Source organism: Jaculus jaculus, chromosome 7 (genome assembly GCF_020740685.1).
Source record: "Jaculus jaculus isolate mJacJac1 chromosome 7, mJacJac1.mat.Y.cur, whole genome shotgun sequence".
Lineage (NCBI taxonomy): Eukaryota > Metazoa > Chordata > Mammalia > Rodentia > Dipodidae > Jaculus > Jaculus jaculus.
In genome coordinates this window covers 35,883,116-35,905,493 of record NC_059108.1, presented here as the reverse complement: position 1 = coordinate 35,905,493, position 22,378 = coordinate 35,883,116, and the positions used below count along the sequence as shown (strand labels likewise).

Here is a 22,378-nt window from a genome sequence, read left to right as displayed (position 1 = left end):
CGACCTCGCGTCGGGCACCGCTCGCGGGTCAGGGGCTTCCTCTCCACCAAACCCTCCTCGGCCTCCTCGTGCGCCCGCGCGGGCCCGCGTGGCTCTCGCAGCTCCTCCGCGAGCCCGCCGGGAACTCGCGCCCGCCGGGCCGCCGGGGGCCATGGTGCCGTCCCAGGAGGAAGCCGCCGCCGCCGCTCAGGGGACCGGCGAGGCACAGTTGCCGGGTCCCTCGCCCGTCGAGGACGCTCCGCAGTCCGGCCCGGGAACCTCGAATGGCCCCGAGGTAGCCGCCGAGAAGGTGGAGCTGGAGCTGGCGAGACCGGCGGCAGCCGAGCCCCCCGAGCCCCCCGAGGGCGGCTGGGGTTGGCTGGTGATGCTGGCGGCGATGTGGTGCAACGGGTCGGTGCTCGGCATCCAGAACACCTGCGCCGTGCTCTTTGTGGCCATGCTGGAGACCTTCGGGTCCAAGAACGACGACAAGATGCTCTTCAAGACAGGTGAGGTGTGGCAGGAGGGGAGGACGGGGCGGGGGGGGGGAGGATCGGCGACGCCGCCGGCGGAATCCCCGTGTGCAGGCTGGAGGGGGGCGCGCGGGGCGCCCGCGGCCGCGGGCTTTGTGTGCAGTCCACGCGCAGGGGCTGCGTGCTTGGAAATAAGTTTGCAGAACTTACTTGCCCCGAGCTTCCTCCTTTTCCTTTCTGCAGAGTGGGCCCCGGGAGTCCACTGGACTCTTCCTGGTGGAAAGCAGAACCTCCGAGCGCGCACGGCGCTGCACGCATGGTCACTTCCAGGGTCTCTTTTGTGACCACGACGGTTGGGGTTGCTGTTCATCAGCATGTCGGGCCGCAGAGGGGTGTGCGCTTGTTGTGAGTGGGGCAACGATGGCCCGGGAGTTTGTAGACGTGACAAATGCATCCCACGGTCATGTGTGGAGGGGGGTTGTTCCAAAGGGGACCCCTTTGAAAGCCAGGGGTTACCCCTTCCTTTTGTGTTGACATTTCTCTACCCCATAATAAATTACATGCAACTTGTGCAGGCTCAGCATTTTCTCTGTCACGTGTGACTGCCAGCCTTCTTGACCCGGTTAGGTAAAAAGCGAGAAGACCTTTTGCTTAACACTTTCTCATTCTTTGTTTCACCTCATCCTGCAATGGCAGGTGCTGTCCACCCACATAGGTAAGAACATGAAAGTCAGCGAAATAAAGTGTTTTGACAAACAGCGTGATGAAGATAGAACACACTGGCCTCATTGGAAGGGCAATGATTCTCATTTCCATTTGGGCTCCCTCTGCCACTTGGGGAACTTTATGTGATCAATGAAATCTGTGTGTCTCCCTGCTATGTTGCCCAGGCTGGCCTTGAACTTCAGATTCTCCTACCTCAGTTGGGATTACAGGAGCATTCTGTCCCACCTCACCACACTACAATAATCTTGTTTTAACCTTAATTTTCTAAGGTTAGAGTGTATGTTCCTTAGATGTTTATCATGCACAAAGTTATGAATTGTAAGGCAAGGGTGATGTTGAGGGTTTGAAAATTTACCTGAAGGTCTCCAGCAGCGTGGCCACAAAGAGCACTGTGCAAGTGTTCTGGATGTGGAGGTTAAAAAAATTTATTATTTTGGGGGCTGGAGAGATGGCTTAGCAGTCAAACGCTTGCCTGTTAAGCCTAAGGACCCTGGTTCGAGGCTTGATTCCCCAGGACCCACGTTAGCCAGATGCACAAGGGGCACACGCGTCTGGGGTTCATTTGCAGTGGCTAGAAGCCCTGGTGCACCCATTCTCTCTTTCTGTGCCTTTTTCTCTCCTGCTCTCAAATAAATAAATAAATAAAAAAGAAAAGCCAAAAAAAATTTTTTTTTTTGGTTTTTCGAAGTAGGTTGTTGCTGTAACCCAGGCTGGTCTGGAATTCACTATGTCATCTCAGCCTGTCCTTGAGCTCACAGCTATCCTCATACCTCTGCCTCCCACGTGCTGGGATTAAAGGTGTGGGTTACCATGTCTGGCTCTAAATTTTCTTCAGAACATTAGAGAATAGGTCTTCATTGGACATTACAGCTGGAGAAAATAGACTAGACCAAGGAAAGCAGGGTGTGGCGGAGGAATCCAAGTGTGATATGCTTTAAGGATGAAGTTAAATTAGTACAATCCTTTGTGAATGTGATGTGCCCAAAGCTGGGATTAAAGGCATGCACTACCATGCTTGGCTCTTTATTTATTTTTAATTAATTTATTTGCAAGAGGGAGAGAGAGAGTCAGAAACACACACACACACACACACACACAGAAAAGAGAGAGAAGGAATGGTAACACCAGGTGCTCTAGCTGCTGTAAAGGAACTCCAGACACATGAGCCACTTCGTGTCCATTGTAAACACACTTCAGATACATGAGCCACTTTGTGTCTACTGTAAATGAACTCCAGATACATGAGCCACTTTGTGCATCTGGCTTTTACATGGATACTGGGGAATTGAACCCAGATTGTTAGGTTTTGCAGGCAAGTGCCTTAATCACTGATCTATCTCTCCAGCCCATATATTTTGTTCTTTAAAAAAAAACAACATTATTTATTTATTTGAGAGAGAGAGAGAGAATGAATGAATGAGTGAATATGAATGAATGAGATTGGGAGTGCCAGGGCCACTTGCTGCTGCAAATGAACATCAGACATGCACCGTGCTTTAGAAAGGTACTGGGGAGTTAAACCTGAGCCATTAGGCTTTGTAAGCTAGCACCTTTAACTGCTGAGCCATCTCTCTAGCCCAATATTCTTAATTTTTTTTTTTTTTGGTTTTTCAAGGTAGGGTTTCACTCTAGTCCAGGCTGACTGACCTGGAATTCACTATGTAGTCTCAGGGTGGCCTTGAACTCACCATGATCCTCCTACCTCTGCCTCCCAAGTGCTGGGATTAAAGGTGTGTGCCACCATGCCTGGCCCAATATTCTTAATTTTTAATTTAAAGAAGATAACCATTTTAAAGGTACATATATGCAATAGCAAACAAAAATCATGCACATTTCTTTTTCTTTTTTTTCGGGTTTTTTGAGGTAGGGTCTCACTGTAGTCCAAGCTGACCTGGAACTCACTAAGTAGTCTCAGGGTGGCCTTGAACTCATGTCGATCCACCTACCTCTGCCTCCCAGGTGCTGGGATTAAAGGTGTGCGCCACCACGCCCAGCTTTTTTTTTTTTTTTTTGTGTCTTACTCAGGCTGACCTGGAGCTCACTATTGTTCCAGGCTGGCCTTCAACTCACAGCAGTCCTCATACCTCTGCCTCCCGAGTGCTGGGATTAAAGGTGTATGCCACCACACTGGCACATTTCTTATTTTTATATATTATAGGGAGAGAGATAGAATGAGAACACCAGGGCCTCTTGCTGCTGCAAATGAAATCCAAATGCATGATTCACTTTGTGGGTCTGGCTTTACATGAGTACTGGGGAATTGAGCCCCAGGCCAGCAGGTTTGCAGGCAAGCACCTTTAACCCCCGAGTCATCTCCCCAGGAGCTTTTAAAAATATTTCATTTTTATTTTAGAGAGAGAAGAGGGGGTGGAGAATGAGTGTGCCAGAGCTTTCAGATGCATGCGCCACCTTGTACATCTGGCTTATGTGGGTCCTGGAATCAAACCTGGGTCATTTGGCTTTGCAGGCAAATGCCTTTACCGCTACGCCATTTCTCCAATCCCCCAGGAGCTTTTTAATGTCTAAGTACTTCACATGTATTTCTGTTTGCATCTTTCTGCAACTCCATGAGGTGAACTTTGTTAGATAATCTTTATTTTGAGATGTGGAAACTGGCTTACTCAGGTAGCCAGATCTCATCCGCAGGGTTATCTGACTTCAGGAGCTGATGCTTTTGCACTGGCCAGATAACAGTCTGTCTTGTTTACTAGTGTGCCTCGGTAGTATGCCAGACATCCTGGGGTTAGAAGTTTGAAATGTTGGGTTTGAGCCCTAGCATTGCATAAATCTAGGCAAGCTGCACGTGGTGGTGCACACCTGTTATCCCAGCACTCAGGAGGTGGAGGCAGGGGGATCAAAAGTTCAAAGTCCTCCTTGGCTATGAAACAAGTTCCAGGACAGCCTGGGCTACCAAAAAAAAAAAAAAAAAAGTTGGAAAGATTAGGGTCCCTGTGTATCTTCCTTTTTAGTCAACAAGCCATTGCATTCTTCATGGTTTATTAAAAGATGTTTGAGGTGTAGAGAGACTGGCACAGAGAAACACACTACTTTCATATGTGACATTCATGTGGAAGTTCTGGTTTTCTACTAGACTGATCCAGAGCAGAGCCAAGAGAAGCTTTACGTAGGTTCACTTCCCTTCAGGAGTCTCTTAATTTTTCCTATATAAGGCATGATCCAGCCAGAAGGTCTCCAGAAAGGCCCTAGAGAATTATTTTTTTCTGGGTGGGGGAGATTGTTAGTGGTTAAAGGGTACTTGCTTGCCAAGTCTGCTGGCCAGAGTTTGATTCCCAGTACCCACATAAAGCCATAAACACAAACTAGTGCATGTATCTAGGGTTCCTTTGCGGTGGCAAGAGCCCTTGTGCACCCATACACATACTCTTTATGCTTGAAAATAAATTTTTAAAAATTTTTTATTTTGAGAGAGAAAGAGGCAGATAGAAAGAGAATGAGCACATCAGGACCTCAAGCCACTGCAAATGAACTCCAGATGTATGCACCACCTTGTGCATCTAGCTTACTTGGGTTCTGGGGAATTGAACCTGGCTCCTTAGTTTTTCTTTAAAAAAAATATATTTTTTAATTTATTTGAAAGGATTGAGAGAGAGAGGCAGAGAGGGGCAGGGAGGGAATGAATGAGAATGGGCACACAAGGGCCTCCAGCCACTGCAAACAAACTCCAGACACATGCACCACCTTGTGCATCTGGTTAATATGGATATTGGGAAATTGATCCTGGCACCTTAGGCTTTGCAGGCAAGTGCCTTAATGGCTAAGCCATCTCTCCAGTCCCAAGAATTTTATTGTTCTGCACTAAGATGTGAGATCATATACTTTGTTTATCATCAGTGTTGTACAAATGTTTACCAACCATTTAATACCCTCTCTTTCCAATAATTCTGTAGATAGTGATCTGGGTAAAGACAATGTCAGCTGTCCCTAAAGAACTTAGAATATGGGGAGTGGGGCGCCATTGGGCTCAGAGTGCAGCGGGCGGGTGGCGGTGGCGGTCACCGGCGTTGTCCGTTAGGTGCCAATCTGCCAAACTGGAGCCTATGAGCGGCTTCTCAGCCTGTCTCCCCTCCCCATCGGAACCCCGGTAGCCGGGACCTGCTCGGCCGGTGTCATCATGACCAAGGCCGGTAGCAAGGGCGGGAACCTCCATGACAAGCTGGATGGCAATGAGCTGGACCTGAGCCTCAGCCATCTGAACGAGGTCCCGGTCAAGCAGCTGGCTGCACTTCCCAAGGCCACCATCCTAGACCTGTCCTGCAATAAACTGAGTAGTCTACTGTCAGATTTCTGTGGTCTCACACACCTGGCAAAGCTGGACCTCAGCAAGAACAAGCTGTAGCAGCTGCCAGCCGATTTTGGCCACTTGGTCAACCTCCAACATCTGGATCTCCTCAACAACAGGCTGGTCACCCTGCCTGTCAGCTTTGCTCAGCTCAAGAACCTGAAATGGCTGGACCTGAAGGACAATCCCCTGGATCCTGTCCTGGCCAAAGTTGCTAGAGATTGCTTGGATGAGAAGCAGTGTAAGCAGTGTGCAAACAAGGTGCTGCAGCACATGAAGGCCGTGCAGGCGGATCAGGAGCAAGAGCGGCAGCGGTGGCTGGAGGTGGAGCGAGAGGCGGAGAAGAAGCGTGAGGCCAAGCAGCAGGCTAAGGAGGTGAGGGAGCTGCGGAAGCGGGAGAAGGCTGAGGAGAAGGAGCATCGATGGAAGGAGTATGATGCCCAGAAAGCATCCAAGCGGGAGCTGGAGAAGAAGCCCAAGAAGGAGGCAAATCAGGCTCCAAAATCTAAGTCTGGCTCTCGTCCCCGCAAGCCACCAGCCCGGAAGCACACTCGCTCCTGGGCTGTACTGAAGGTGCTGCTGCTGCTGTTGCTGTGTGTGGCAGGCGGGCTGGTGGCGTGCCGGATGACAGCGCTGCAGCAGCAGCCCCTCTGCACCAGCGTGAACACCGTTTACGACAACGCCGTCCAGGGTCTGCGCCGCCATGAGATCCTCCAGTGGGTTCTCCAGACTGACTCCCAGCAGTGAGCTTGTCCTCAGCACCGCTGCCTCCCAGTCTTGGAGCTTGGATTCCTATTGAATTGGGTTCTGCTGGACACAACCTCTTTTTAGCGTCAGACCTACCTGCCATCATCAAATGGCTGCCGATGGGTACTTGAGACCTGTCCTTTGTAGGACTTCCTTGTTCCTTAGCCAGGGTTCCCTGGTGGAATGAGGAGAAATGGGAGGTAGGGAGGGTTACCTGCATGCCTAAAGGAATAGGCTTGGGGGTGGGGGAAAACATAGCCTTTTCTAGTTATTATACAAAGCTGTGTAAAGGCAAGGTTTGTTTCTACTAAATGGTCAGCTGTCACTGCATTTATACTTTTGTATGTCACAAGCCCTTTCTTTCGCTCTTCCCTGGGTAGCCAGGACAGATCAGGAGGCAGTGTGTTACTTGGGACTACAGGGCCACCATACTCAGCAAATCCAACCTAAATTGGGGTTTATTTCCTTTATGAACCTAAGACATTTAAGAATTTTAACAACCATATCAAAACTGGCTGTTAAAGGGACTTTACCACTATTAGTCCAACATAATGCTTGCAGAAGGAGCAAGTGAGCCAGGACTCACCTGCGGTCCTCTAGCTAGTCTGAGGCATAACTCAACTTCACTCACTCCCATGGTCTTCCTTCTCCGTGATGTCATTTGGTCTCCTTTATAATGCTGGACAGAACAGAACTCATACCAGAATTATGTCTCAACCAAAGCGTAGCCTCTCTCACAGTACATAGATTCATGGCTCACAGACAGACCTTATGCCATCAGGTCTTGGGCAGCCCCTGTGGAGTGCTGCCTCAGCTAACGTGGCTTCTGCAGTATGGCAGCACTCCCATCTCCTTCCCTGGTTTTAGAGCATTAACTCCCTGATAGCCAGGAAGCACTTGGTGTGACAAAATACCTCAAAGGCAACCTGAAAAACTCAGCTGCAGAGAACAGGTTGAGAGTTGGCTGTAGACCTACAGCAGAAGGGAGGAAGGTGCCAGCAGCGGGACTAACGCAGCACAGCGGTGGAGCTGCTAACCTAGCACAGGTGAGGACGGCGCCGTCCATTCTGGCTGCTGCTACAATCACTCTGTGGCCCCTTTCCGTCATCTTTTCACAGCAGCCAGGTGAAGGGTTCAAAAATGACTGTCCTGGTGCTCATTTGCTTAAAAATTCCCAGTTGTAAGCTCCTTGCTTCTCCCTGGGGGAGCACGAGCCTGTGACAGTTCAGAGATAGAGTGTAGCCCCAATGGCCCATCTGCATAGGCCTGCCACTCAGAACTGACCTGACACTGGAAGAAAGGACTTTGTTCTCTCCTCCTCAAGATAGCTCTGCCATGTAGGTCTACACCTTACTCAGAATCACTACGCATTCCTTTAGTCTTCCTCCAAGCTCCAGAGTCATTGGTACAGATGCTTTATTGAAACTAAACACACAGTACATATGATGATGTTAGGAAAACGGAAGTCAGCTTACTCCTAGTTCCTTGGCTGGTTGAGTCAGTTCAGTGGCTGAGCCTAGTCAAGCCAACCCGCAGGCAAGAGTTCACTCTGACTTCGAGATTTGATGCTGATTCTTTTGGGTTTGTACAATTATTAAATCCGTGTCTGAGTGGTCCAAAAAAAAAAAAAAAGAAGTTAGAATATGATTCTGGAGGGGGAAAAGAAAGGGTGGTGGGAGGGGACTATGATCTTTTTTTAAAATTTTTTTTTAAAATTTATTTATTTGAGAGTGACAGACACAGAGAGAAAGACAGATAGAGGGAGAGAGAGAGAATGGGAGCACCAGGGCTTCCAGCCTCTGCAAATGAACTCCAGACGCGTGCGCCCCCTTGTGCATCTGGCTAACGTGGGACCTGGGGAACCGAGCCTCGAACCGGGGTCCTTAGGCTTCACAGGCAAGCACTTAACCACTAAGCCATCTCTCCAGCCCACATGTTTTGTTTTATTGTTCAACTTAGAGTTCAGTTATCCCCTAGCCAAAGCCTCACTTTCACAAATTTACAATCATAAACCAAAAGAGGTCATCAAATGCCTTTCTTAATACCTGCCAAATCTCCTTAGAATTTCAGACTTTTAGAATAAGATGGAAAGTCCTTATAACACAAAGGCCTCTGAGGAGTATTCTAACATTTCCCATGTGCTACTCATTTGATTTTAACAGATCATAACTTCCTTCTTTAAAACGGTTTATTGACAACTTCCATACATATTGGCTATATATCAAGATCAAAAAAATAAATAAATAAAGGGCTGGAGAGATGGCTTAGTGGTTAAGCGCTTGCCTGTGAAGCCTAAGGACCTCAGTTAGATTCCCCAGTACCCACGTAAGCCAGATGTACAAGGGGGCACACACATCTGGAGTTCGTTTGCAGTGGCTGGAGGCCCTGGTGTGCCCATTTTCTCTCTATCTGCCTCTTTCTGTCTGTCTGTCGCTCTCAAATAAATAAATAAACATATTCCCCAGCTTCGTCCTGGTACCCAGATGCTGCTGAGGTGGCACTCAGGTGTGCCTCTCACATCCTGCTGTGTTGGTCAGGCATCTGGTGGGTCAGAAGGAGTAAGCTGAATTCTCTCTCTGGCTTTACCTGGTCCCAGTGCTTTATCTATGGCTTTACCTGGTGGAGAGAATCAGGCACTTTTGAAAACAGTTATCACAATTAACTTGTACACTTCTAAAATCTTTTCATTCTTTTTTTCTTTTTTTTCAAGGCAGGATCTCACTTTAGCTCAGGCTGACCTGGAACTCACTCTCTTAGCCTCAGGCTAGTCTTAAATTCATGGTAGTCTTCTTTCCTCAGCTTCCCCAGTGCTTGGACTAAAGACATGTGCTGCCATGCCCCAGTCAATACTGTCTTTCATTTATTTATTTTTAAAAATATTTATTTATTTGCAAGCAGAAAGAGAGACAGCCAGGCAGAGAAACAGAGAGAGAATGGGTGCACTAGGGCATAGTGCACTGCAAAATGAACTCCAAGTGCATGTGCCACCTTGTGCATCTGGCTGTACCTGGGTACTGGGTAATCAAACCCCAGGTCGGAAGGCTCTGCAGGAAAGCGCCGTAACCTTGAACAATCTCCCCAGCTCTGTCTTTTATTTATTTTTTAATTAATTAATTAATTTTTTTTTTTTTTGTTTTTTTTTGAGGTAGGGTCTCACTCTAGCCCAGGCTGACCTGGAATTCACTATGTAGTCTCAGGGTGGCCTTGAACTCATGGCAATCCTCTTATCTTTGCCTCCTGAGTGCTGGGATTAAAGGCGTGTGCCACCATGCCCGACTAATTTTAATTTTAATTTTAATTTGAGACAGGGAGAGAGAAAGAGAGAATGGGCATGCCTGGGCCTCTACTCATTGCAAACATACTGCTAAGCTATCTCTGCAGCCCTCTATCTTTTATTTTTTTAAAACTATTCTATTTGGGCTGGAGAGATGACTTAGTGGTTAAGGTGCTTGCTTGCAAAGCCAAAGGAACCAGGTTCAATTCCCCAGGACCCACCAAAGCCAAATGCACAAGGTGGCACATATGCCTGGAGTGGTTGAAGACCCTGGTACGCTCAGTCTCTCTCTTTCTCAAATAAAATAAAATAACCCCAAATATTTTATTTATTATTTGCAAGGAGAGAGAGAAACAGAATGGGTGCACCCTGGTGCCTCGTGCCACTGCATATTCCATATGCAGGTGACACTTTGTATATTTGACTTCATAAGGGTGCTGAGGAATCAAATCCAGGCCCTCAGGATTTGCAAGCAAGTGCCTTTAACTGCTGAGTCATTTATTTCTTCAGCCCCAAATACTGTTTTTTAAAATTGTAGCTTTGTTGTGACTCTTGGATATTGGAAAACCCATGGAGCTGATGGAGTCTAGAGTTCTTGCCTCTACTTAGGTAGTGCCATCAGTTATGCATTAAGGACATTAATCTTATCTATCACTTTCTTCCTTGAGAAAGGCAAATATTTTAATGGTATGTTTGATTTTTGAAAAGTATCTATTTAAGACAAGCATGTTTTTAGAATCAATATTTAGGTTAATTAATGCTATCTTTTAAAAAAATTACTATCTTTGTGGTCCAAAAGCTTGGTCTACTTCTGCCAGTAATTCCTAAAATGTATTCTTCAATGGCTTTTCTTGAAAGTAGACATCTGTAGTTAAGCTTGGGAAATGCTTCAGACTGTGTTCCCTTGGATATTTAAAATATGAATCAAGCTAGTAAAAATTAAGTAGTTTAAAAGAAAACTTGTACCCAACATGGCTCAGGGAAATCTTGCGGAAGAGGGGGCGGAAAGAATGTCAGAGTTACATGTTGGGTCATGATTTTCAGAGACATTTATCATACTAATAACTGGGGGCTAACTCCACAATGCACGACCCATTTTCAATAATAAGGAGGGTCTAATGGGAGGGGGTAGATCACAGATGAGCCTAAATAATGGTACCAAACTGCCTGTATTTACTGAAAAGAAAACTAATAAATTAAATTAAAAAAAAAAAAAAAGTCCCTGAAAGAACCCTGGTTTGAGGCTTGGTTCCCCAGGTCCCACGTTAGCCAGATGCACAAGGGGGCGCACACGTCTGGAGTTCGTTTGCAGAGGCTGGAAGCCCTGGCGTGCCCATTCTCTCTCTCTTCCTCTATCTGTCTTTCTCTCTGTGTCTGTCGCTCTCAAATAAATAAATAAAAACTTAAAAAAAAAAAAAAGTCCCTGAAAGAGAGAGGCTCTTTGTCTGTAGTATTTAACATAGCTCTACTTCTCTCTCTGTCTCTCTTTTTTGAGGTAGGGTTTTGCTCTAGCCCAGGCTGACCTTCACTATGTGGTCCCAGGGTGGCCTGGAACTCTCAGCGATCCTCCTACCTCTGTTTCCTGAATGCTGGGATTAAAGGCGTGCGCCACCATGCTCGGCTCCTTTGTGTCTTTAGACAGTGACAGTCACGTGGTAGGAACTGGATAGCATTTAGGGATGAATGCATATTATATCACCTCTTATCTTACCAGCCCCTTTGAATGTCAAACTACTAACCTTCAAGTTTTTACATTTCCAGTTTTGTTGATATCTACTATAGAGTTCATGCTTTCCCTATTTTGGAAATGTGTTTTTTATTTCTTTGCAGTGTTGGGGATCAAACAGAAGGCTTGGGCATTTAAATCTGGAAATAAGCCAGCAGTATGCAGACCAATGGGAGAAAAGCCATATTTATTTGATCATTGTTTTATGTGACATAGGAGCCTTCAGAATGAGACCCAAGGTGAATAATCCCATTTTTTAAAATTTTTTTTGTCTATTTTATTTGAGAGCAACAGACAGAGAGAGAGAGAGAGAATGGGCACGCCAGGGCCTCCAGCCACTGCAAATGAACTCCAGACGCGTGCGCCCCCTTGTGCATCTGGCTAACGTGGGACCTGGGGAACTGAGCCTCGAACCGGGGTCCTTAGGCTTCACAGGCAAGCGCTTAACCACTAAGCCATCTCTCCAGCCTGAATAATCCCATTTTTATGTTTAGGATTGATGAGCTTTAGATAGAAATATGAGTGAACAAGAGGGTATGGCCTAATGGGAAACAGAGGGCAACCCAGTAAGGCCTGTCTAGGTGTTTTTTGGTTCTTTGGTCATAGTACTTCTTCCTTCCAGGTTTGGGATATAGGGAGAGCCCTTTCTAGAATAGGGGCCAAACAAGATAGGTCATAGAATTTCTTTATGGTTTGCTCTTACACACAGAGTATGTTTAGGGGAGCGTTAGAATATTATTTTTAGGTTTTAGGGCTAGCTTATTTATTTATTTATTTTTGATTTTTCGTGGTAGGATCTCACTCTAGCCCAGGCTGACCTGGAATTCACTATGTAGTTTCAGGGTGGCCTCGAACTTATGGTAATCCTCCTACCTCAGCCTCCTGAGTGCTGGGTGTTCACCACTATGCCTGGCAAAAGCTGGCTTTTGGGAGAGGCTCTGATTGCTATGAGGGAGGTTGGGGAAGAACGAGGGATCCAGATTGTTCTGGTTTGCCTTGGAGTAAAATGAGAGTGAGAAACAGGAGGGTAAGAGAAAATGTGAGAGAAACTGCTCTTTTAGAGTCCTTCACTTAGGGTTAGTTTTCTAAGTCCCAATCCTGCATAATGCAGTATTGTTACACCTAAATCATTGGAGGTTTGACTGGGAAAGTCAGAAGTTGACCCTGATGTGGCTTGAGTTTGTTTGTGGTCTTGTTGGTAGAGTTGCCTGTCTGAGTAGCCATTTTGGTATCTTAGGAAAGTTATTAGTAAGAGTGCTGTGTTGAGCTACTACAGTAATGAGTGGCTTGGTTTATGTTCCTATACATCTTTTACTATAAGGAAAATACCTGGTTGCTATTTTCATTGGAGAAGAGGTGAACAGGCTGAGAGAACTCACTGGTAGAGGTAACTCAGCTGGAAGACTTGGTAATTCAGTAGAGGACAAAAATGGTCCAGGATTTTGGAAAAGGAATGGTTATGGTCCTGGTCAGGTGATACGTACTTGTAATCCCACTATTTAGGAGGTAGAGGCTCAGGGCCAGCCAGGACTTTTTTAGAGCCTATCTTAAAAAAAGTATTATCATTTCATTCTGTTTCCAGAATGCTTGTGGATTCAGAGCAGACTGGACAGTGAGTAGTGTATGGTGAACTCTGATAAAATCTAACAGTGAATATTGCTCTGGGGTGCTTTGTTATAGAATGTTATCAGTTTAACCAACTTCCAAGCTGAAGAGATGGCTCAGTGGTTAAAGGCTCTTGCTTGTATACCCTGATGGCTCAGGTTTGATTCTTCAGTAGTCATGTAAAGCTAGATGCAAGGAGGGCGCATGCACCTGAAGTGGCAGGAGGACCTGATGCACCCATTCTCTCACTCTCTCTGCCAGAGCAATAATAAAAAGAAACTGCCAAAAGAACCAAACTAACCCAAATTGAGCACAACAGACTTATTTTAGAAGAGGTTTTGAGGTATCTTTGAGAACAAATTGTGTTCTAATGCCTCTCTCTTTCTCTTAGTGCTGAACATCAAACCCAGGGTGTAAGAAGGACTACCACTGAGATACATCTCTAGCTCTGGATTTCTTATGTGATTTACTTTGTTTTTAACACGTGTGTGTGTGTGTTGAACATATGCTGCAGTTCCTTGAGGCTTAGTTCCCACTGTGTACTTTATTTTTCTGTCTATCTGGGAGTTTGATAGGTCTTTTTTGTGGTTGTTATTTCTAAATTCTGTTCAAGACTTATATTTATAGTTTTTGAACAAGTCCATTTGGGAGCACAGGTGAAGTCAATTTTTAGCCAGTTCATGAAAACTTCCCCCATCTCCAGAAATAGCAGTCCACTTTACCTTGGGCATGTGCCTTCTGAATTCTCACAGTACATCTGATTCGTTAAGGCAGAAACTTGGTGTGATAGTGTTTTCAGAGCTAATTAAATCTTGAGGGTTCTGATGTGCTTAATGGACTAATCTCTCAATGGATTCATAATGTGGCATTACTAGGAAGTGGCAAGAGGTAGGAGGTGGGTCTTATGGAGTAAGTAGGCCACTGGGGATGTGTCTTTGGGGGTGATCTCTTGCCTGGCCCCTTCCTATGATTCCCTTTTTCTGTTTCCTGGATGCCAGGATGTGAACATGGGACCCTCCCTGCCATTGACGGACACCCCTGTCACTGTGAACCAAAACAAATCTTTCTTCCTTTAAATTCCTTTTTTTGGGTGTTTGGTCATAGTACCGCAAAAGCTCAATACATCTGGAGTTCATCTTATTTTCTTACATATTTCTCTTCTTTCTTGTTAAATCCATCAAAGTCCATCTGTGCTTGCATTCCCACAACTTCCTAAGTCTCTCTCCTTATCCTTTGCTGCTGTGCCACAACCCTGATTCCAAGGATTTTATGCAACTATTGTCATATGATGGGCCAGTTGCATTTTTCCAGTTTTGACAATGAATTAAAATAAATTAGGAATTAAGCTTAAAGCAGAAGACAGAGAATCTAATTCCAACCAATTTTAACTTAGCATTCTCTGAAAGGCATTAAGTTAAATTGATTATTATCTTGCTGAGACAAGGTTTTCCCCTATAGCCCATGCGTACTAGCCTGGAACTCAAAAAATTCTCTCACCTTCACTTCCTGAGTGCTGAGATCAGAGACATGTGCCACCATGCCTAGAGTGTGAAAAAGCACCTTAAAGAGAATTCATAATTATTTAAATAATAATTTGTATCTTTTTTACCACAAAGAGAGGGTTTTCATTTTTTTTTTTTTTTTGAGGCAAGCCCAACAGACTGGTCTTTTTTTTTTTTTTTAATGTGAGAGAGGGAGAGAATTGATGTGCCATGTTCTCCAGTCACTCTGATTGAATTACAGATGCATGTGTGTATGACCTGTGTGCTTGCGTCACCTTGTATATATGGCTTATGTGGGACCTGGAGAGTTGAACATGGATCCTTAGGCTACACAAGCAAGTGCTTTAACTGCTAAGCTTATGTTATTATTATTTTTTTATTATTCTATTTATTTTATTTTTATCTATTTGACAGAGAAAGAGGGAGAGAGGGAGAGAGAGAGAGAGGAAGAGAATGGGCCCACTAGGGCCTCGAGCCACTGCAAATGAGCTTATGTTATTTTTAATTTTCATTTATTTTGAGACAGAGTCTTGCTGTGTTGCCTGAGAGGGTCTCAAATTCATGGGTTCAGGTGATCCTTCTGACCAAGTCTCCTTATCTTGCATCTAGCTTTTTTTTTTTTTTTTTGGTTTTTCAAGGTAGGGTCTCACTCTAGCTCGGGCTGACCTGGAATTCACTATATAGTATCAGGGTGGCTTTAAACTCATGGTGATCCTCCTACTTCTGCCTCCCAAGTCTGGGATTAAAGGTGTGTGCCACCATACCCAGCTATTTTTTTTTCTATTTTTAATTTTTATTTATTTGAGAGAAAAAAGCAAATAGAGTTTTAGAGAAAGAGAGAGAGAGAGAGAGAGAGAGAGAGAGAGAATGAGAATATGAGGATGGGTGTACTAGGGCCTTTGTCCATTGCAAATGAACTCTAGTTGCATCTGGCTTACGTGGGTACCGTGGAATTGATCCTGGGTCCTTAGGCTTTGCAGGCAAGTGCCTTGCCATCTCTCCAGCTCTTGATTAACATTTTAGTTGGTATATAGGATGCTATGTTTCACCATGATGTTTTCATCCTTGTATTTGTTCATAGTTACTACCACAACCATTACCTTGTCTTGCTGCTCCTTTCGGATGATACTTTTGGGTAGTAGAAAAACAATTCCTAGGCAGTTTTTCCTTCAAAATGTAATACCTATAGACATACCCATTAGACATATATTTTATTTATTTACTTGCGATAGATAGATAGAGAATGAAAATAGACATGCCAGGGTCTTTACCCATTGCCAGTGAACTCCAGACACGTGCACCACCTTCTGCATCTGGCTTATGTAGGTACTGGGGAAGTGAACCTGGGTCCTTAGGTTTTGCTGAGCAATCGTTCCAGTCCCCAACATGCCCATTTTTATAAACAGCCTCCATACCTATAGACAGTATACCATGATTATAATATCACCCTACCTACCACGCTTACTGTTCTCCCTCTCTTATGTCTCCTCTACTGAGTCCTTTCTTCTTTCCAACCAGTCTGTCTTCTATTTTGATGTCATTTTTTCCCCTTCTATTATGTAGGTCTTGTATAGATAACTTCCTTCACTGTGAGGTCATGAATACTACAACCACTTTGTCTCTGGAAGACAGTGTTGCAAAACATCTCCTCCCCTTCATTTGGCTCTTACATTCTTTCCATTACCTCTTCTGCAAAGGTCCCTGAGCCTTGGAAGGGGTGTGATAAAGATGTCTCACTTAGTGCTGAACACTCTATTGTCTCCTCTTCTCAGAATCCTTTTTCCTTGAAGTGCTTTTGTAGTGCTTCATTTATAGATAAGGGAATTGCAGCTTGCACATGTTTAGGCTGGATGTTATCAGCATTCATATCCAGTACTATACTGAACATAATGGCTTCTCCCCCCTTCCCCCCCGAGATACGGTCTTGCTCTAGCCCTGGCTGACCTAGAACTCACTATGTAGTCTGAGACTGACCTGGCCTCGAACTCACAGTGATCCTCCAACCTCTGTCACCTGAGTCCTCGGATTAAAGGTGTGCACCACCACACCTGGTGTTAGCATCTTTTTAATTGGGGGAAATTTGTACTTACATATAAAAGTTGTTCTGAAAGCAGTCCCTGCCTTTTGATCCTCTTGGTACTGTTTTTTGAATATTGACTTGTATGTTTTCTAGACCCTCAACATTGTTTCCTACCCAAGCATCAAAAAACCTCTGAAGTCAGTTTTGGAACAAATTCCACTTTGAGTCATCACAGCTCAACCAGAAAACTGTTCTCATATTCAGATTAAACAAACTAACCTCAACAAAAACAAACTAAACCCCAAACATAACTGGAAGAGTCGGCTCACCACAGCTCTGGGCACCTGCCTTACCTGGTGCCACCCACACAGGAGCTCTGGGTGTTTTCCTTGGCAGAGATTCTGAACCGGCAACTCCGGCACACCTGAGAATTGCACAGACCTACCACACAGCCTGCAAGAGCCTGCGGGATGGAGGGAAGTGACTCCTGGACACACCTGTGCCAGATGCATAGGGCCCATACATTTTCGTCTTTGCTGGCAGCAGAAGTTATACTCACTGTGTGGGTAAAAACCAGAATTTAGGAGATGACTTGCATTAATTAGTTCTATCAAAAGGCTTTTCTCATTTCACCAATTTTCTAGTTATAGGGAAGTATGTGCTACATATTTGAAACAATTATGTGAGCAAAGCAGTGCCTCTCCCCGCTGTTCACTTCAACAAACATAAAATCTCATGGCCTTAAAAATTTTGACACTTACCTCCAAGGGCAGCTCACTCTCCTAAGAGCACCCTTAATGCTCAGAAGATGATGCCATGCCTCTGTGTCTGTCACCAGCTAGTATCTTTCAGTTATGTTAGGGAAACTGTTAGGTTTCCTTTGTGATTTTCTAGAAATACAAAATTTAAATATTGATCATACTTTTTTTTTTCCAATGGCTAATTGTGCTTCTGCAATTTTGGTATGTTCCACAGAGGGGACTGTGCTACCATTCCAGTCCTACTTGAATCATTCAAAAGTTTAACATTCAGGCTGAAGTGGTACCACAGCTTTTAAAGGTACTTGCTTGCAAAGCCCTGGTTTGATTCCCAGAGCCCATATAATGCCAGATACTTAAAAGTGGAACATGCATCTGGAGTTTTTTTCCAGTGCAAGAGCCCCTCACATATCCATTCTCACTTTTTTCTTCTCTCTTTCTCTCTCAAATAAATAAATAAATAAATAAATAAATAATACTTTAAAACAAGCATAATATGATAAACTATAAAATGATACTTTAAAACAAGTATAATATGAAACTCAAAGGGAATGTTTGCCTAGCATGTGAGTGAGAGGTGGCCCTGGCACCTTGGGTTCCATTCCCAGTACTCAACAAGCAAAACAAAAGCAAAAAAAGTAAAATAAAAAAATAATTCAAGCTATGCCCTAGATAAGTCTTAAGTAAAAGACCACTGGTTAAATTAATGTTAAAAGCTGGGAAGGTGCCAAAGTGATCTGCAGTTCAGCTGGTACCCCGTCTTTTTTCCAAAAGTGTTACTTGTTTCAACAGTGTTCTGCAAGAGTTCAGAAAGCCATTCTTTTTGGTAATACTTAGATTGTATTAAAAAAATCTGATTTGTCTTATAACAATAGACAACCATGCCATGGTGATTCACCCCTGCAATCTTATCACTCAGGAGGAGGAGGCAGGAGGATTTCCACAAGTTTGATGCCAGTCTGGTCTACATAGTGAGTTTCAGCCTAGTAGGGTTAATGGTACTTTGTATTAAAAACATAAGACAAGAGGGTGCTGGAGAGATGGCTTAGAGTTTAAGGCACTTGCCTGCAAAGCCTAATGACTTGGGTTCAATTCCCCAGGACCTATGTTAAGCTAGATGCATCAAGTGGTGCATGCATCTGGAGTTCCTTTGCAGTGGCTGGAGGCCATGGGGCGCTCATTCTGTCTCTCCTATTTCTCTCTCTCTGCTTGCATACAAACAAACATAAAAACAAATACAAAACTGGAAACCATGACTCATTAAATGGAAATTGAGTTTTATATATAGATGAATATTAATCCAAATTGAGTCAGTTTGTCTGGTGCCCCTTCCCTTCCCATTCCTTTTTTCTTTCTTGTTTTTGTTTTTTCAAGGTAGGGTCTCACTGTAGCCCAGGATGACCTAGAATTTATTTATGTGGTCTTAGGGTAGCTTTGAACTCACTGCCATCCTCCTACCTCTGCCTCCCAAGTGCTGAGATTCAAGGCCTGTGCCACCACACCTAGCTTTTTTTTGTTTTGTTAGGGCTGGGAATTGAACCAGTGTCTGGAGGGTGCTTCCAGCACGTGTCTGTATCACTGAGTTAACCCTCAGCTCCAAGTGACAGTTTTGAGCAGTGAAATCCTTTTCATCTTGCTTAATTATCCTTTTCTTTAGTTCTGACTTCATGTTGTAATTTCGAATGAAGTTTCAAAGAGTTCTTGTTTGCCAGTGGTTGTTTCGACAAGGGCATCCCACAAAGTAGAGTGATGTTTCAGTGCAAACGGAGGCACAAAGTTGTTATTGTCCTTACGTAGTACTGTCAGCTCGATAGCAGTACTCTGTCCTGTGGTTACTCATGACTATAATAGTGAACTTGCTTTACGAATAAGCTCTTTTGTAGGAATAAATAAATAAATGACAGTTTCATGGAGTTTTTACTGTAGCTGATATGTTTTATATCTTTCTAGAGAAAAATATTCTGGTAAAGGGACCTCATTTTAAATATGATCAGACTGGCCATGTTTTGATTTTTGGATCAAAAACATATTTAATGTCACATACATAATAGTTCCTTGTTTTTGTTGATAGGGTCTCATGTAGCTTTGGCTGGCCTCAATTTCTGTATAGCTGAGGGTGATGTTGAACTTGATCTTTCTGCTTCCACCTGCCAAGATTGCAGGCGCATACCACTTGCAGTGCCTGGTTAGCTAATGTGATCATGTGGTGTCACCACCTGAGAGTACATATTAATTTTTTTTTTTTTTTTGAGGCAGGGTTTTGCTCTAACCCAGGCTGACCTGTAATGTAGTCTCAGGATGGCCTTGAACTCACAATGATCCTTTTACCACTGCCTCCTAGGTGCTGGGATTAAAGTGTGCCATTATGTCTGGCTGTTTTGTTTGTTTTTTTTCTTTTTTGAGGTGTGAGTGAAGGTACACATGGGCTGACAGAAGAGATTATACACTCATGTCTGTGTTTTATGAAAATTACATAATGTAAAACCGGTGTTACTAATTTCTAATCTGAAGTTTATTTTGTTGGTTCTTGTGTTTCTGGCAAAAAACCATGCCTGGTTTGTAATGTAGGTGCAGGGCATCAAACTCAGCTCCTCATACTTGTATGACAAGCAGTCTTACCAGCTGAGCCATCTCCCCAGCCCCAAGCTAAAGATTTGTGCGCTCTGAGTGCATGAAAGCTAAGCCTTAGAGGATTGGTAGTCTTCTCAGCAGAGGCTAACCAGAAAAGGTATTCCAGGGCTCCAGGACTCAAAGGCAGTTCTAACACTGAATGTTTCTGCTGTGATTTACCGTGTATTTTATATTACCTGTATCATCTATCCAGAAATTCTTCAGTGCAACTATAATGAACAGTCTTTATGTGGGCTACTGAGGCCTGTAAGTTTTACTTTATTTGTGCTGGGTTCCTTAGATTAAGTCAACTGTTCTAGACGAAGCCTTTGACAGGACCATGGGGCATGGGGAGGAGTGGGTGGGGGATAGGGAGAAAGGCTGGCTCAGGTTTTTACCATGTAAAGAGAGCACTAATGAAAATCATTAAGGGTGATGTTAAATCTAACTGTAAATGAAATGTGGCAGCACAAGCTTGTAATCCAATATCCTGAGGCTGAGGCAGGAGGGTTATAAGTAGAGGAATAATAAAATAGTAGTGTCTTAAAATCGCTAGCACAACAGAAACCTTAAATGACTGGATATGCAACTAGGGGGTGTAAGAGGGATGGTGAGGCCTGAGGTAGAGCTTTGGAAAAAGCTGAAGTCTCAGAGGAGAGTGTGACATGATAGAAACCCAGAAATTGGGTCTTCCACAGACTGTGAAGTGCTCCTGGGTAGTTTAGTTTATTTTCATTGAAGTCATTATGTTATTTTTAATTTTAATTTTTTAATATTTTATTTATTTATTTATTTATTTATTTATTTATTTATTTATTTATTTATTTATTGGAGAGAGAGAGACAGACAGATAGTGGGTACATTAGGGCCTCCAGCTGCTACAAACAAACTCCAGATGCATGCACCACCTTGTCTATCTGGCTTACGTGGATACTGGGGAATCGAACATGGGTCCTTAGGCTTCACAGGCAAGTGCCTTAACTGCTAAGCCATCTCTCCAGCCCTATTTTTAAAATTTTGAATCAGCGAGAGTGGACACACCAGGGCCTCTTGCCACTGCAGATGCACTCCAGATACCCGTGCATCTGGCTTTATGTGAGTACTGGTGGATTGAACCCAGCCAAACCATCTCTCTAGCTTTTTTTTTTTTTTTATAGGTAGGGTCTCACTCTAGCCCAGGCTGACCTGGAATTCACTATGGAATCTCAGGGTGGCCTCGAATTCACGGCGATCCTCCTATACCTCTGCCTTCCAAGTGCTGGGATTAAAGGTGTGTGCCACCACGCCTGGCTTCTCCAGCTCTTAAATTATCATGCTTTAAACATCTGTCTTTATGTGTGTGTGTGTGTGTGTGTGTAAGCAAAGGTTTGAGGGTGACCTCATGTGGTTGTCCCTCCTTCCACTGGGCGTGAGATGGGGTCTCTCTAGTTTTGATTTTTTTTTTTTTTCGAGGTAGGGTCTCATACTGGCCCAGACTGACCTGTAATTCACTATGGAGTCTCAGGGTGGCCTTGAACTCATGACGATCCTCCTACCTCTGCCTCCCGAGTGCTGGGATTAAAGGCGTGCGCCATCATGCCCGGCTTTTTAGTTTTGATATTTTATCTATGTGCTGAGGACAACCTTACATGCTTGTCCCTTCCTTCCACTTGGCTTGGGACAGGGTCTTCCTTATTTTGTTGCTTCTTCTTCCTGTGCTCCAGTCTAGCTAGCCTGTGAGCTTGCAGATTCTCCTGGCCCACATCCTTTTCCCATAGGTGAATTGAGATCACCAGTGTCTGAGCCAGTTTGTGTCTGGCTTTATGTTAGTGCTGGAGAATCCAACTTGGGCTGGCAGGCTTGAAAGCAAGCACCTTTAACTGCTGAGCCATTTCCCTAGCTATTAAAACATCTTTTAAAAAGTTATTTATTTGCAAGAAAAGAGAAAGAGTGTGTGTAAGGGAGAGGAAGAGAAAGAAGAGAAACAAGCAAGAGAATAGGGGTACTAGAGCATTTGGCCACTGCAAACGAACTCCAGGTGGTTGTGCCACTTTGTGCATCTGGCTTCACGTGGGTACAGGGAATTGAACTTGGGTTGTTAGGCTTTGCAGGCAAGTGTCTTAACCACTGAGCAATCTCTCCATCCCCAAATATCTTTTTATTATTTCATTTCTCATTTAGATTTACATCTTTTCAAGGTCAGAATTATTTGCTATCTTTAAGTATTTCCAAAATGTGTTAGGTCTTATTTTTTTTTTTTTTTTTGCTTTCATTTGACATGACATCTAGCATCTAATGACATCTAGAACTTCTGACATATTATTTTTGTTGTTATTGTTTTTTTCAAGGTAGGGTCTCACTCTAGCACAGGCTGACCTGGAATTCACTCTGTATTCTCAGGGTGGCCTTGAACTCATGGCGATCCTCTTACCTCTGCTTCCCCAATGTTGGGATTAAAGGTGTGCACCACTGTGTCTGGCTGATGTTATTTTTTTTTAAAAAATTCATTTTATTTATTGATTTATCTGAGAGAGAGAGCACACGCACCAATGGACATGCCAGGGCCTTCAGCCACTATAAACAAACTCCAGACGCATGTGCCACCTGTGCATCTGGCTTATATGGGTCCTGGGGAATTGAACCTGGGTCCTTTGGCTTCACAGGCAAATATCCCTTAAC

The 22,378-nt window shown here is 44.2% G+C and overlaps 1 protein-coding gene and 1 pseudogene across 2 annotated transcripts in view; both read left to right on the top strand.

Moving 5' to 3' along the window:
* Positions 1-151: 151 nt before the first annotated feature.
* Positions 152-22,378, top strand: part of Slc16a10 (solute carrier family 16 member 10) — a 153,542-nt gene continuing 131,315 nt past the window's right edge. For both annotated transcript variants that reach the window (XM_004660635.3, XM_045154886.1), the window contains exon 1: positions 152-488. In XM_004660635.3, the coding sequence (XP_004660692.1) occupies positions 152-488 (337 nt within the window). The remainder of the gene's footprint in view (positions 489-22,378) is intronic.
* On the top strand, positions 5,311-6,559 carry LOC101594279 (annotated as a pseudogene).